We start from the raw sequence: 12,704 nt of genomic DNA, 5'->3' as shown, positions 1-12,704 counted from the left end.
TTTATATCCATGGCATTTCGGTTGCACAGTTTTAAAAATTCAGGATTCACCTCTAAATGTTCTTTAATATTTCATCGACTGTGAGTTCATCAGCCTTATGTGTTTCTATATATAAGAACTCTCAGGCTGTTAATGCCGAGGGGCAGATTTCTCTCATGCAGAACTAAAAACAGAGCAGGAAGCACAAAGGGGTAAGCAGGCTAGGCTCTGTCTCAACAATCAACAGCATTGTGCAGTCATAACTTCCCTGTGTCACTAAGCAACAAGAAGGTGACCTCTTGAGAGTCTCTTTCCTCAGACGGTCTCAGGAAGACAAGACGAAAGTTTGCCTTTTCTACTCCATTCCCGGAAAGATGCAAGGTGCTTTAGTAGGCTCCTGGGTAAGAGTGAGCTTTATAGTTAATCCTGGCCACTGGCCCTGGGGTGGTACCTGAAGTTTGAATGAATCATGAGAATAAAGTGAGAAAGCTTTCATCCAGCATCCAGGCTAGTGGAGGACCCAAACCTGCTTGCTTCCACTCTGCTTTCCTGAGGTCACCCCTGGAGCCTACTTAGTTTTCCTGACACCATGCCCACTTCCATGTGTCCTGGTGTCATGCTAACCAGCTGAGCATCCTAGTCTGCCAGCCGCCCCATTTATTCTCAGACCTGTGCTTGTTTCCCCCAAACTTCTGGAATTTGTATGCTCCTTAGACTGGAACATCTTGCCTGGCCCAGTAAATACTGTCGAACTAAACTGAATAGAGGGCAAGGGACATTCAACAGATAGTAGAAGGATGGACAGTAAAGTTGGATCACCCAAGCCCTCAGTGTGATGAAAAAATAATGGGCTTCCCAGTCATGCTTGGGGTCCTCCCGTGATGGCCGGAGGCTGGCTTGGGACACGTTCTTTCTGCTCAGGGCTATGACCGTGGAGGGACCAGACACACCATCCTCTCCAGGGAGCACTCAGGACAAGGAAGATAGACCACAGGAGTTCCATGGCCAGACATCCACGGGGTGTCTGCCTGAGACATTAGCACAGTACAGCTCCTTCCTTCTTAGACCTCTGATAGATGCTCGTTTCTGTCCTCTGTCAGTCCCCGTCTCTGAAATTCTCTCCAGAAGTTATCCATTGTTGGTAAAGTACTTCTTTTGGAAAGTTCATCCCTTAGCTGTTCCAGTCTCAGAGGTTGCCCTTTGTGCCTCAGTATGGCAGAGAGTGCAGCACACAGGTGTTCATGACTTTGCAGTAGAAGCAGAAGAATCCATTCAATCCTTGCTCCTCGGGGACCTTCGACCTATTTACTAACATTGTGGGGAGGGCAACAAAGGGAACTTCCTCTCAGATCCCCGCTAGATAGTGGCCCTGTTCTCAAAATTGCTCAGTGCTCTGCATCACCCCAACTCAGATGGTCCCCTCCCCTGCTGAAAAGTCTTCCCTTAACTCTCAGAAGAGAACCCATATTCTTGGCCTTGTCCTTTCCTGACCTCACTGCACCTCTCTCCAGCTTGCTAACAATTCTTTAGTCATAAGGCCTCTTTTTTCGTTGTTGTTCTTCCAATGTCTCTCTCTTTCTCTGGCCTCTGAACCTTACAACTGCACAGAATGCTTTGCTGCTGCTCCTCACATGGCTGATTCCTTTTCATGTTCAGGTCCCACCCCCATTGTCATGAGGGGCTGTCCCTGTTTCCTGTCACTCTTGATCTAGTCATCAGGCTATTTCTTCCCTGACCCTTTTCGCTGTGCCTGATTCCCCCACAGAAGGAAGGTTCATAAGAACAAGGATCTTTCTGTCTTTTCGCTGCTGTCTCACCAGCCCATATTAGGACCTTACTAAAAAAGAGAGAGGGAGGGAGAGAGGCAGGGAGAGAGAGAGAGAGAGAAGAAAGAGAGAGGGAGGGAGAGGAGAGGAGAGGAGAGGGAGGAAGGAAGGAAGGAAGGAAGGAAGGAAAAGAACCCCTTCCTCGCACACACATGACCCTCCCAGGTGGGCCAGCACGGCAGGGGCCAACTATTCTAATGATGAATGGGAGACACCTCTTCACAGGACCCTCTCCCTCTTCAGATTTATTATATTCTTTCAGGAACACCCAGGAGAGTCTTCCAGCCTGGGGGCCCCAAGGTCTGGGACCCAGGGTTAGGATTTGGGTAGGATTTACCCATATACCTGCCTTATTATAGCACAGCAATGGCTTCTATGGGCACTACAGAGGCCAATTCAAGAGTGACAGTGCTCGAGAATACCGCCTTGCCGCCAAGCCCCAGCCTCCGGCAGTGTTCCTGCAGCGATGTCAGGTACAAGGCAGCCCTGGGGACAGCTGTGATGGCTGAGCCAGTTTCTGCTCCTCTCACCCCCCAAGAGTATCATCTTTAGCCCTACTGCAGCTGGACTGACACCTGGGGCCTGCCTACCCCCAGGGACATGCATGAGGCTGGCCCCTCTTACCTGAAATGTCAGGTCTTCCCCCTACAGACAGAGTGGGGAGTAGCCAATAGCAGGATGGATGATTTTGCTCAATGATCCTTTTAGATGGAAGAAAGGTCAGGGCCCAGATGGGGTGGGTGGCCATGGAGAAAGAGCCTCCAGAACCCAGGAAGTAAGATTTGAGTTTTGCCTACGACTGCCCTTAAACTCAGATTCCTTGATGCCATGAAAGCCCATGGTCTAGCCCACACTCAGCCTCATAGCCCAGGGACTCAGGAGCGAGTGAGTGGGAGGTCTCTTCTGGGCAAGGAAACAGCATGGAAAGTGGCTGGGCACTCACCCTCAGGCCTGGCCACTGGGGACTGGAAAGGAATGATAGCAGAAGTGGCCGGGAGTGGCTGGAAAAGGCTTCTTGAGAATAGGAAAGGGAGGCAGGGCCCCAGGCCTGGAGACAAGGAGGGGGCACCGGATATCAGTTGGGCTCTAAGAGGAAAATGCCGACTGGAAAGAGAAGAACTCAGGAGGACCAAGTGTGGGGGCCTCTGGGGAAGGCAGTCAGTCTCATAGGTTGCTAACAACCAAGGGGACAAGGGGAAGGCATGGCTGCTAGAACTCAGAAGGACAGAGTGGTATGGAGAGGGCCACCTTGACAGGAGTGGTGATCTTGAGTGGAGAGACACAGTCAGGTGGGGGCTGGCCTGGGCGGGAGCCAGGAGAAGAAAATCCTCTTACCTTAGTCCCTCTCTCTCCTCCCAGGGCTTCCCAGTGGCCAAAAGGAAGGCAGCCTACAGAGAAGTGTACTTATATTAGCCTCCCGGGCAAGAGCAGGGTAGAGGAGGGCTGAGAGGGACTTGGAGGGGTGCCTGGAACATGCTCTGCCCACTGCAGCTTCTTGCTTCCTAGCCGTTAGCCTGGTCCTACTTGATCTGCCGTCTGAATTCTCCAGGATTGCTTTCTCAGGCCAAGAGCAGAGATCTGGAGGCTGCCATGCTGTGGAGCCTGAACTTCCTTAGTATTCCCAGTTGAAAGGGCTGCCTGGCACTGCCTACTGAGCCAGGCCCAAATGCAGCTCCAGGCCACCTCCCCTGTGAGAGTGATGGGGTCTAAGAAGTACAGGGACAGATGCAACCCAGGGACTTCCTGCTGGGTGTTTGTAGTAGCCCTCAGTGGCAGTTCTCATCCCTAAGACCAGAACATTCTCAATCTGTCCCTCAGGGATAGAGTAGGGGACATGTTTTTGTTGAAGACTTGCTACATACAGCTTCTATGAATGTTAGCAGCAGCCCCAAACAGCATGATCTGTGTGCACTGGGCTCAGGTTGTATAAATGCCAAATCTCGAAGCTTTTTCTAGGTCTTGAGCTGTTTTAATTAGTGGGATCGTTCAGGGAAGGTGCACATTTTACTTTCTTATTAGCTCAAAGATACCAGGTTTCTGCTGGTTGGTTGCAGCTATTATTGTTGGCATCCACTTTCCTTAGTTTGGGACAGGTAGAAATTTTGTGTATCCTTCAGATACAAGAAAAAAAATTTTCTAAACCAGATTATTTTTGACTTTTACCTGCCTGATTCTTGGGAAATGTAATCCTGGTCCTGTTTGTTCTTAAGGTCAGACTAGAGTCTTGGGGGATCTTGTTGGGGGCAGATCTTTCACTGGTGGTGTGCCATAATGGCTGTGTCCCTGCCACCACCCCCCACTGTTCCCCCGCCATGCCTCAGACTGCCACAGAGGTTTCTCTCTCAGCACCCCATGACTGCAGACTGCCCAGCCTTCACGGGGCCCTTAGCCCTCCCACATGCGAACACCGGCCCCCTCCAGGAAACCTGCCCCTCCTCCAAGCCCTCTTCATCTGGAACCCCTGCCCAAGCCCCACCTGCTCAGAGACTGCAAGATTTTTACCACCTCGGTGTAAAAGGAGCCCTGGATGTTTTAGAAGCAAAGATGTAGGTGAAATTCTCCTCAGGGGCCAAATACTCAGAACTGCCTGGGTGGAGAGAAAATGACTGTGCTTCTTAACCAGGCTCCCACAGCTGCGAGAACAAAACTCTAGTCAGTGGGAGTCAATAGAGTATCCTGCCACGGTGAGAATAGTGAGTTTCCAGAGTCAGCTGCCTCCCAAATAAAGTATCACAGTCTAGGGCTGTATACGATTCTACAGCTGAGGATAGAGATGGGGAAGAATTTGTGGGTCAATTGGAACTCGCCCTAGACCCTCAGATTTTTTTAATTGACATTTTTAGAGATGATTGTAGATTCATAAGCAGTTGTAAGAAATAATAGAGTTCCTTCTACATTTTGCCCAGTTTCCCCCAAAGGGCACATCGTGCAAAGCTGCAGTGTAATGTCACAACCAGGACCTCGACACTGATGCAGTCCACCTAGCTCATTCAGATTTCCCCAGTTTTACGTGTCTTTATTTGTAAGTGTGTATATTAAGACCTATGAATTTTTATCACCTGTATAGGTTTGTGTATCTGCCACCACAATCAAGACACTGACCAACATCACAAGGATCTGTGGTGTTGCCTTTTTATGACCACACCCAGCAGCCTCCTGCCCCTCCACTCTCCCCTGTCCCTAAACCCTGGCAATTACCGATCTCTCCTCCATTTCTAAAATCTCGTCACTTAAAAATTTGTCATATAAATGGAATGATACAGCATACAACCTTTAGAGATTGGCTTTTCTCGTTCAGCACAATTTCCTAAAAATTCATCCAGGCTTGTATGTATCATTCCTTTCCATTATTGAGTAGTAGTCTATGGTATGTATGTACCAATTTGTTTAACCATTCACCTACTAAAAGATATCTGGGCTGATTCCAGTTTGGTGCTCTTACAAATAAAGCTGCTATGACTATTTGAGTACAGGTTTTGGGTGAACATAAATTTCTGTTTGGGGGATAAATGCCCAGGAGTGCAATTGCTGAGTCATATAGTAGTTGGATGTTTAGTTTTTTAAACAACTGCTGAACTGTTTTCCAGAGTAGCTGTACCATTTCACATTCCCACCAGCAATGCATAAGGGATTCAGTATCTCTGCATCCTCACCAGCATTTGGTGTTATCTCTGTTTTTTACTTTAGCCATTCTGATTGATGTGTTGTGATATCTCATTCTGGTTTTCATTTGCATTTCTCTAATATTCAATGATGGTGAACATCTTTTCATGCGTTATTTGCCATTTGTATATCCTCTTTGGTGAATTGGACCAGGGGAAGCAGTGGCCATGCTGAGGAGCGGTCCAACCCTGGGTATATATTGAAGGAAGTATCAACAGGATTTCCTGGCACTTTGGATGTAGGGTATGAAAAAAAGAATCAGGAGGATTCCAAGGTGTTTGGATGGATCTAGCGGCCATGACTGAGCTGGGGGAGGCTATAGGTGGATTGGGTTTGGGGAATGATTCAGAGCTCAGTCATGTGTTTGAGATGCGCATTAGACATTTGATTACTGAGTCCAGCATTCAGGAGCGAGCTTGAGCTTGAGAGAGAGCTTGAGCTTGAGAGAGAAATTTCAGTTTCCTGGTAGTATTTAGAGTCGAGAGCTTGGGTTGCTGATGAGGGAGTAAGTATGGGGGCCTGATGTAAAACTTGAACCACTGCCCCCTAGATGGCAGGATATCCTGGAAGATGCTTCAGCCCCTTCCTCATTCAGTGGCCACAGAGGCTTCTGTTTGGGGGACGAGTGCGAGGATGAGACGTCCTAGAAGTGAGGTGTTGCTTTAATTTGTATCTGCCCTTTCAGGGTATTGGCAGTTTAACAGTTTGCGAGGGGTGGCTCCTGGCATCTTCCCTCCATTATGGGCCATGAAGTAGTATCTTGGGGGCAGGTAAGCCTCATTTTCCCCCATTAACTTCTTTCTCATTCTTTCAAGGAGCCCGCGAAGCAACACTTCTTCTCCAAGCATGACAACCGCACTTCCTTCGACAAAGTGAGTGCTGGGGAGAGGAGAGTGGGCAGGCCCCCAGACTAGGTTGATACTGAGGTGGGATGGAGGGGATGAGACATTGTGGGGAGGGAGAGCTCCATATACAGACAGAGGAGTGTGTTTTCCTGACAACCTCTCTCCAATGGGAAATAGCCCATTCCCCAAACGGAGGTACCTCTGCTTTAGTTTCCTCCGCCAGCTTGCCTGACAACGTGCAAATCCCCTGGGAGCCACTAACTTTCCAGGGGCTTCACCCTGGAATAGAAAGCATGGCTGCAGAGGCAGGCTGAAAAGGTTGGGGTACAGGCCAGGGAGGCCAGGCACAAGCCAGGCATCACCAAGCAGGCTTGGGTTTAGGAGGCGCCTAAGGCCATGCGTGGTGCTGAGACTGTGGGCCAAGGGCCCGTACCGTTGAGGAGGGCCCCTACTGCCTGCTGCAGGGGATCGGAAGGCGGAAAGACATGGAGCACCTGTGGCAGCGACACACCTTCCTGCGCTGGGCACCCTGTGAGCTGGAGTTCCGCCAGCAGCGGCCTCTTGAATCTTCCTACCAGGCCAATTTCCGGTCAGGACCAGAACTCGATGACCTCCCTCAGCGCCTTGTCCACTTTGTGCAGATCCAGCCTCCTCAAGCCAGCACCACCTACCAGCAGAACTACTGCCAGCCATCCCGGGGTGGCCATTGCGGCAGCACTAACGTGAGACCCCAGTCCCCCCTCACCAGCACACTGCCTAACCTCCCAGGGATCCCCAAACCCAAGCTGCTGCAGCATTATCTCCACGCTGGGGTCTCCGAGTGTCTAAACTGGTCCAGAGCATTAAACAAGAATGACTGACACGGTGGCCTGCCCGTGCTTGCAGCCTAAAAGGTCCCAGAGGCCGGAGAGCAGTAAGGCACTGCCAGGCCCTATGCCTGGCTCCTATGGTGCTTGCACCCATAGTGCCTGGGTGTTGGGTGGGGGAGGTGCTGCCCTGGGAGCCCTTCCACTGACTGAGAAGGGGTAAGGCCTATAGGAGGCTAAGGGTCTAGGAAGGTTACCGTGGCCACAGTGGATGGGTTCCAGGACCCCAGATCCATGCCTGCAGCAAACCCAGCTGTGAGCCCTTTGCACTAAGTGTGGCTGCAAGGAAAACAGAGTCAACGGCCCCTACAGGTAGGTAGGCAGCAAAGACTGGAGGAGGAGGCCGAGGGCTGGCAGCTTTGCTTTCTCTGGGAGGCCACCACCTCTAGGGGCCTGGGACTGCCACACAGTCCTACCTAAGAGACAGCTTCCCCACAGTTGCAGCAGAGGGAGACTGCCTGGCCACAGCCCCCTGCCAGACAGCCTCTCCATATGGAGAGAGCAGAAGCTTGAGGAAATGCTGTGTGACACACACCTCAAGGACATCCTGGCCCTGTGGTGTTTTGTTGTAGTTTTCTGAGCTCTTCTCTGGTCATCCTGTGGGTGCCCTCTCTAACACCCAGGACAGTGGGGGACAGTGGGCACCCTATATCACCAAAACAGAAGCTGAGGCTTAGGAGGGGCAGAACACTTCGGTGACAGAGGCAAGATCCAAAAGGCTCCTTTGGACCCTCCTCATTCCTTGGAGAACTGAGGCCCCCAAAGGAGGGCCAGGGGCTATAGGGGTGACCCAGGAGTCCACGCCAGGGACCAAACATCAAATTTTAGCAGCACTTTTACTCCCACATCTGAACTCCCTGGGTCCTCACAACAGCCCTGTGAGGTAGGTAGGGCAGGAAAGTTTCAGAGATCCCCATTTAAAGATGAGGATGCTGAGGCACAGAGAGGTGAAATGACTGGCCTAACGTCACTCACATAGCCAGCGGTGTAAAGGGCCAAAAGCCAACATCCCTTCGGCCCTCCGAGATTCCCTCTTCCACTCTTCCATTCCTTCTGTGTCCTCCACCCTCCCTGAACTCTCCTGGGCTCACAGGGGCCTTCGAGGCAGGCTGGCAGCTAGAATTTTTCAGGAATAGTCATTGGGGTGGGCCTGGTCAACTCCGGGTAGGCACTGACCCTGAGGGGCATGAGGCCAGCTCTCCCCTCCCCCCACTTCCCTTTCAGACAGAGGGCCCAGCAGGTTCCAGAGCAAGGGTAGAGCCAGGCATGGTCTATGAATGAATGGGGGTAAAGGTGGTGGAAGCGTATGCACGTCCTACGCTAAAAACAAAGCCCCCCCCAAGTCCCCGAGGCAGTGTCTCAAGTTCCCACGCCTGTGCCTCCTTCATCTCACAGAGCCACAGTGAGCTTCCTTAGCAGCACAAGGAACCACAGACATCTGCCTCTGGCACCGAGCTGCTCCAGTAGACAAGGTCCCGTCAGGCATTCAGACCCCATCACACAGACGCAGAGCCTCCACAGCTTGGCTGGGACCCTGGGCCACACCCCCGATGACAAACAGCCGGGGCCCAGCCTGCAGACTAGAACAGGAGCAACGGGCTGTTGGCATGGCAGGTAGCACCTCCCAGCGCCGCCGTGCGAGGCTGAAGCCCTCCACAGAGCCCAGCGGGCATGGCTGGTTTCCTGCAAGAAGGAGACAGAGGTTGTCAAGGGCACAGGCTGCAGGGGCTCTAGCTCTTTTGCTTCCTGAGCCCAGAGTATGGCCCGGCAGGCGTCACCCCAGGATGGGCTATCAGTGCCTTACTACTCATTGCCCCCACTCATCATTTGTTCATTTATTCATTCTGATTTCCATTTGTCCATTCATTCAGTGGTCATTTGTCCCGTTTCTGTCTCCTAGTCCCCTGCTGGTATAAAGTCCTGAGTCAGGTGCTGAGGATACCCCAAGAGCTGGGCCATGCAGACCACACCCCACCACAGATTGGGAAAGGGAAGCTCACAAAGCCCCGAACCCTGGAGGGCCCAGAGAAGGGCAGGAGATGGTGCCGCTCCTTCCTGTCTTGGACTCCCCTCCCATCACTAGACCCACAGAGACTCACCGAGGCCCCCGATAGCCACGATGTGGCCCCCAAAGGAGCCAACCACAAAGTCGGCCCTCTTATCCCTCATGCGCAGGCCACGAGGCAGCTTGGTCCAGGACCCTGCAGGAGAGGGGAGGTCAGATCTGGCTCCCCACGCTGCGCCCCTCCATCCCATGGAGAGCGGGAAGATAGCCCAGGCCAGCCACTGCTCACCATGCTCCAGGTCGAACATCTCCACAGTGTTGACAAAGTGTGGGCGGGAGTAGAAATTGTGGGGCCCGGGCTGCTGCAGGCCACCCAGACTAAAGACGCTGCCTTCGGCCATGGCGCAGCCGGCAAAGGCCCGGCGGCTGGGCAGGCTTGGGTGCCGGGTCCAGGTACGGGCCTCCAGATCAAAGGCCTCAAAAGCAGTCACTGGGAGCTTGCCCTGGCGGCCCCCTGCCAATGGAATTGGGGCACCTGGGAGGGAGCCTAGGGGTCCTGGCAGGCTCCTCCTTCACCAAGTTTGTTGAGCCTTCACCACTGCCCACCTCAGCCACCCATACCCAGCTGTGTGCACACCAGAGCCTGAATCTACCACCCCTTGGATCCTCAGGCACTAGGGTTTGGTTTTCCTGCCCCAGCAGGGCCACCAAAGGTCAGAGCCTCTGAGCAAGCCTGGCTCACCCCAACAAAGCTTCTCTTGTCCTGCCATCCCGGCCTAAGCCTGATCCTAGCTAACCACGGGGATAGGTGCTTCTGGACTTCGAGCCCCTTTCCCACATCCCCCAGGCCCTTACCCAGGACATAGATCTTATTCCCATGCAGGAAGGTGGAGGCCCCGTAGCAGGGTGTGGGCATGGAGGGTAGTGAAAGCCAGCAGTCCTGCCGGGGCTCATACACTCGAACCTGGGCCTGGGGCGTCGTGTCTGGGCCCATTCCTCCAAGAGCATACACCATACCATCTGCATAGAAAAGAGTAGTTTAGACTGTACCCTGACCTGGCCAGGGCACCCCACCCTGACAGCTGCCTTGGTCAGGCCTGAGGGTGGCTAGGGACCCATGTGTTTGTGGTACCCATCTCCAGCAGCAGAAATCTTCCTGTCTGCCTGCCTGGAGCGGGGGAGGGGAGAGCTAGGATTCCTGCTCTGGCCAGGGCCCCTCCAAGTGAAGAGCAGGAGGCAGCAGATCTAATTATAATCCGTCTCCGTCTCCCTGGAGACGCTATGGTAACCAAGTCTGGCATCCAAGCAGAACCAGACCTGGTCAGACCTGGAGGCCACAAGGTGGGGGCTGCCCTGGAAGAAGAAGGGTGGAGAATGGTTTAAGTCAGGGTGGAGGGCACATGGTGATCTGCTCAGCACGAAGCTCAGATCGGGAGGGCCTCTAGGAATCAGCTGGAGTTGGGATGCAGGCCACAAACCTTCTGCCCAAGAGCCAGGCCAGCACCTCTGTACCCCACCTTTTCACTAGAGTAGGTTCTTGCCCTCTTATGCCCTCAGGGTCTGCTAGGGGCATGTCTGGGGACCTTGGGGATATAAGACAGTCAGCTGGGGGCTTCCATGGCAACTGTCTCCAAGCCACTTGGCCTTTGTCCATCTCAGGCTCCCTGGTGTGTGTGTGGGGAACAATCTAAGCACTTGCCCGGCTCTGAGCCAAGGCCTTGCTCCCCTCCCCCACCCCCAGACTATTTATAATCATGGGAGTCATTGGGCCACCACTCTTTGTCTCTTAGAGAAGAGGAATGGATGGGGCAGGGAAGTGGCTGGGGCCTCCCATCAAGCTGGAGGCCAGCCTGGGCTCTGCCTCCCTCCTCACAGTTGGAAAAGGCAGTTAAGGCTGCTGCTGGCCCAGCTCAGAGCTACATCGAGGAGGGTACAGGAGGGTTAGGAGGCAAAGTCAAGGCACCCAGGAAAAATTTATAGCTCTTATCCAATCTCTGAGGGTAAGGGGCCAAGTCAGAAAAGAAAGGAGGGTACTGAGGCACCTGAGGGACCTTCCTTGGGATGCCACTCACCTCTCTCCACAGTCGCAATGCCCATGGCTGCCTGAGGGAGGGTGGCTCGACGCTCCCAGCGGCCCTCGTCGGCCAGGAAGGCCTCCACAGCAGCAACTGGGCTTTGGCTCTCATCCACACCGCCCACCACGAGCACCTGCTTGCCCAGCACCACAGCAGCTGCACCAGCCCGGGAAGTGGGCAGGGGCGCCAGTGCCAGCCATGTATGTGAGGCCATGTCCAGTGTCTCAGCAGTGTCCAGGGGCAGTCCAGCCTGGCCACAGCCCCCCAACACTAGCAGGTGCCCATCCTGGTATGCCACTGTGCTATACACCCGGCAGGTGGGCATGGGTGGGAACACCTGCCAAGCAAAGGCCCGGCTACCTCCTGTAGCCATGGCGTTCACCTCCAGTGGCAGGCCATGCTAGCTGCTCAGACTGCAGGTGCCACTGATGAAAGCCTCATCTTGGCTCTACAAGGGCTACATGGGGGTGTCAGACCAGTCCAGAAAACTCTCTACCTGGAGAGGAGAGGTGAAACAAAGGGTCAGGGCACTGACCAGCCCTCAGAGTACAGATGAGCAGCATGTAGCTGGGGGCAGAGTTAGACCAAAATCACTGGTGGGAAAAACAGGAGGACCCACCCCGGCTGGCTAGCACACCACCATGGAGGCCCGCCAGGAGTGGGCAGGAGGGCAGACTCCCAGATACCCAGGCAATCCCTCCTCCATTCCTATGGGGCATATAGGATTCTCCTCCCATCCCCTGCTCTCACCTAAGAGCTTCCCGTCCTATCTAGATCTAGGTAAGGTGATGAGGATGGGACTCTCCACTCCAGCCCCCTTTCTTTCCCCTCACAGTCCTCACCCTGGTGCTCTGCGTGAGTGGGGTCCTACTGTACCCTCCCCCTTGTTGGCTTCCAGTGTGCCTTGGGCAGCACCAGAGTCTCCCACCTGCTGCCAGGGATCAAACTCCAGGGCATCCTTACAAACCCTTTGGGAGCCACAGAGTTCATCCATTCCCATCAGCAAAAGGCCAAGATCAAGGCTTTTGGCACTGGAAAGGGAAAGGCTGGACGCCAGGGTCCCACATTCCCCTTTGAGGTCTACCCTCAGGGGTTCGCCCATGCCAGGTCTCCAGAGGCCAGCCTTCTTGGTGCCCAGAATGGGGGAGGGGGATGATTTTGTGATCCTATGAGCCCAGGGTCCCAGGGTCCAAGGAGTTTCCAGTAGGAATGCGCAGCTGGACTTCTAGGTCCCCTCACAGCAAATCCAAGTTCCCCAGTCTACCCCTTCCCGCGGGGCCCACACTCCTGGGACCCCAGGCACGAGGGCCCCCAACCCCAAACTTCTATCTCTAGGGAGGAGCAGGGGATGGGGGGAGGGCGTCGGGGGGCGGGTCCGGACAAGCGCGCTTGGGGTTCTACACCCCGCGCCCCAAACTTCCCCTGAGCGCGGCTCCGCGGGACTC

General features: G+C 53.9%; 2 protein-coding genes across 3 annotated transcripts in view; one reads left to right on the top strand and one right to left on the bottom strand.

Moving 5' to 3' along the window:
* The first annotated feature begins 277 nt into the window (after positions 1–277).
* On the top strand, positions 278–7,173 carry CUNH3orf84 (chromosome unknown C3orf84 homolog). Its single transcript, XM_006909087.1, has 4 exons — positions 278–380; positions 2,165–2,278; positions 6,284–6,340; positions 6,757–7,173. The coding sequence occupies exons 1-4, from the start codon at positions 354–356 to the stop codon at positions 7,171–7,173; spliced, it is 615 nt and encodes a 204-aa protein (XP_006909149.1). The 5' UTR covers positions 278–353.
* An 823-nt stretch (positions 7,174–7,996) lies between these two features.
* KLHDC8B (kelch domain containing 8B) overlaps positions 7,997–12,704 on the bottom strand; it is a 5,337-nt gene continuing 629 nt past the window's right edge. Inside the window, exons 2-6 of one of the 2 annotated variants that reach the window (XM_025044863.1) lie at positions 11,257–11,755; positions 10,040–10,204; positions 9,474–9,698; positions 9,279–9,380; positions 7,997–8,862 (exon numbers count right to left, since the gene is read on the bottom strand). In XM_025044863.1, coding sequence (XP_024900631.1) covers positions 8,666–8,862; positions 9,279–9,380; positions 9,474–9,698; positions 10,040–10,204; positions 11,257–11,632 — 1,065 coding nt within the window. In that variant the 5' untranslated portion in view covers positions 11,633–11,755 and the 3' untranslated portion in view covers positions 7,997–8,665. Of the gene's footprint in view, positions 8,863–9,278; positions 9,381–9,473; positions 9,699–10,039; positions 10,205–11,256; positions 12,564–12,704 lie in introns of those variants that run through there. The other variant, XM_006909086.3, reaches the window with a different exon arrangement.

The sequence above is a fragment of the Pteropus alecto genome, unplaced genomic scaffold, assembly GCF_000325575.1.
Source record: "Pteropus alecto unplaced genomic scaffold, ASM32557v1 scaffold53, whole genome shotgun sequence".
NCBI classification, from domain to species: Eukaryota; Metazoa; Chordata; class Mammalia; order Chiroptera; family Pteropodidae; genus Pteropus; species Pteropus alecto.
This window is presented reverse-complemented; position numbering and strand designations above follow the sequence as displayed.

Coding starts and splice junctions, on each gene's coding strand:
- CUNH3orf84 (XM_006909087.1), top strand. CDS start 354: ATGCAAGGTGCTTTAGTAGGCTCCTGG. Junction 381..2,164: donor GTGCTTTAGTAGGCTCCTGG/GTAAGAGTGAGC, acceptor GCCTTATTATAG/CACAGCAATGGCTTCTATGG. Junction 6,341..6,756: donor ACCGCACTTCCTTCGACAAA/GTGAGTGCTGGG, acceptor ACCGTTGAGGAG/GGCCCCTACTGCCTGCTGCA.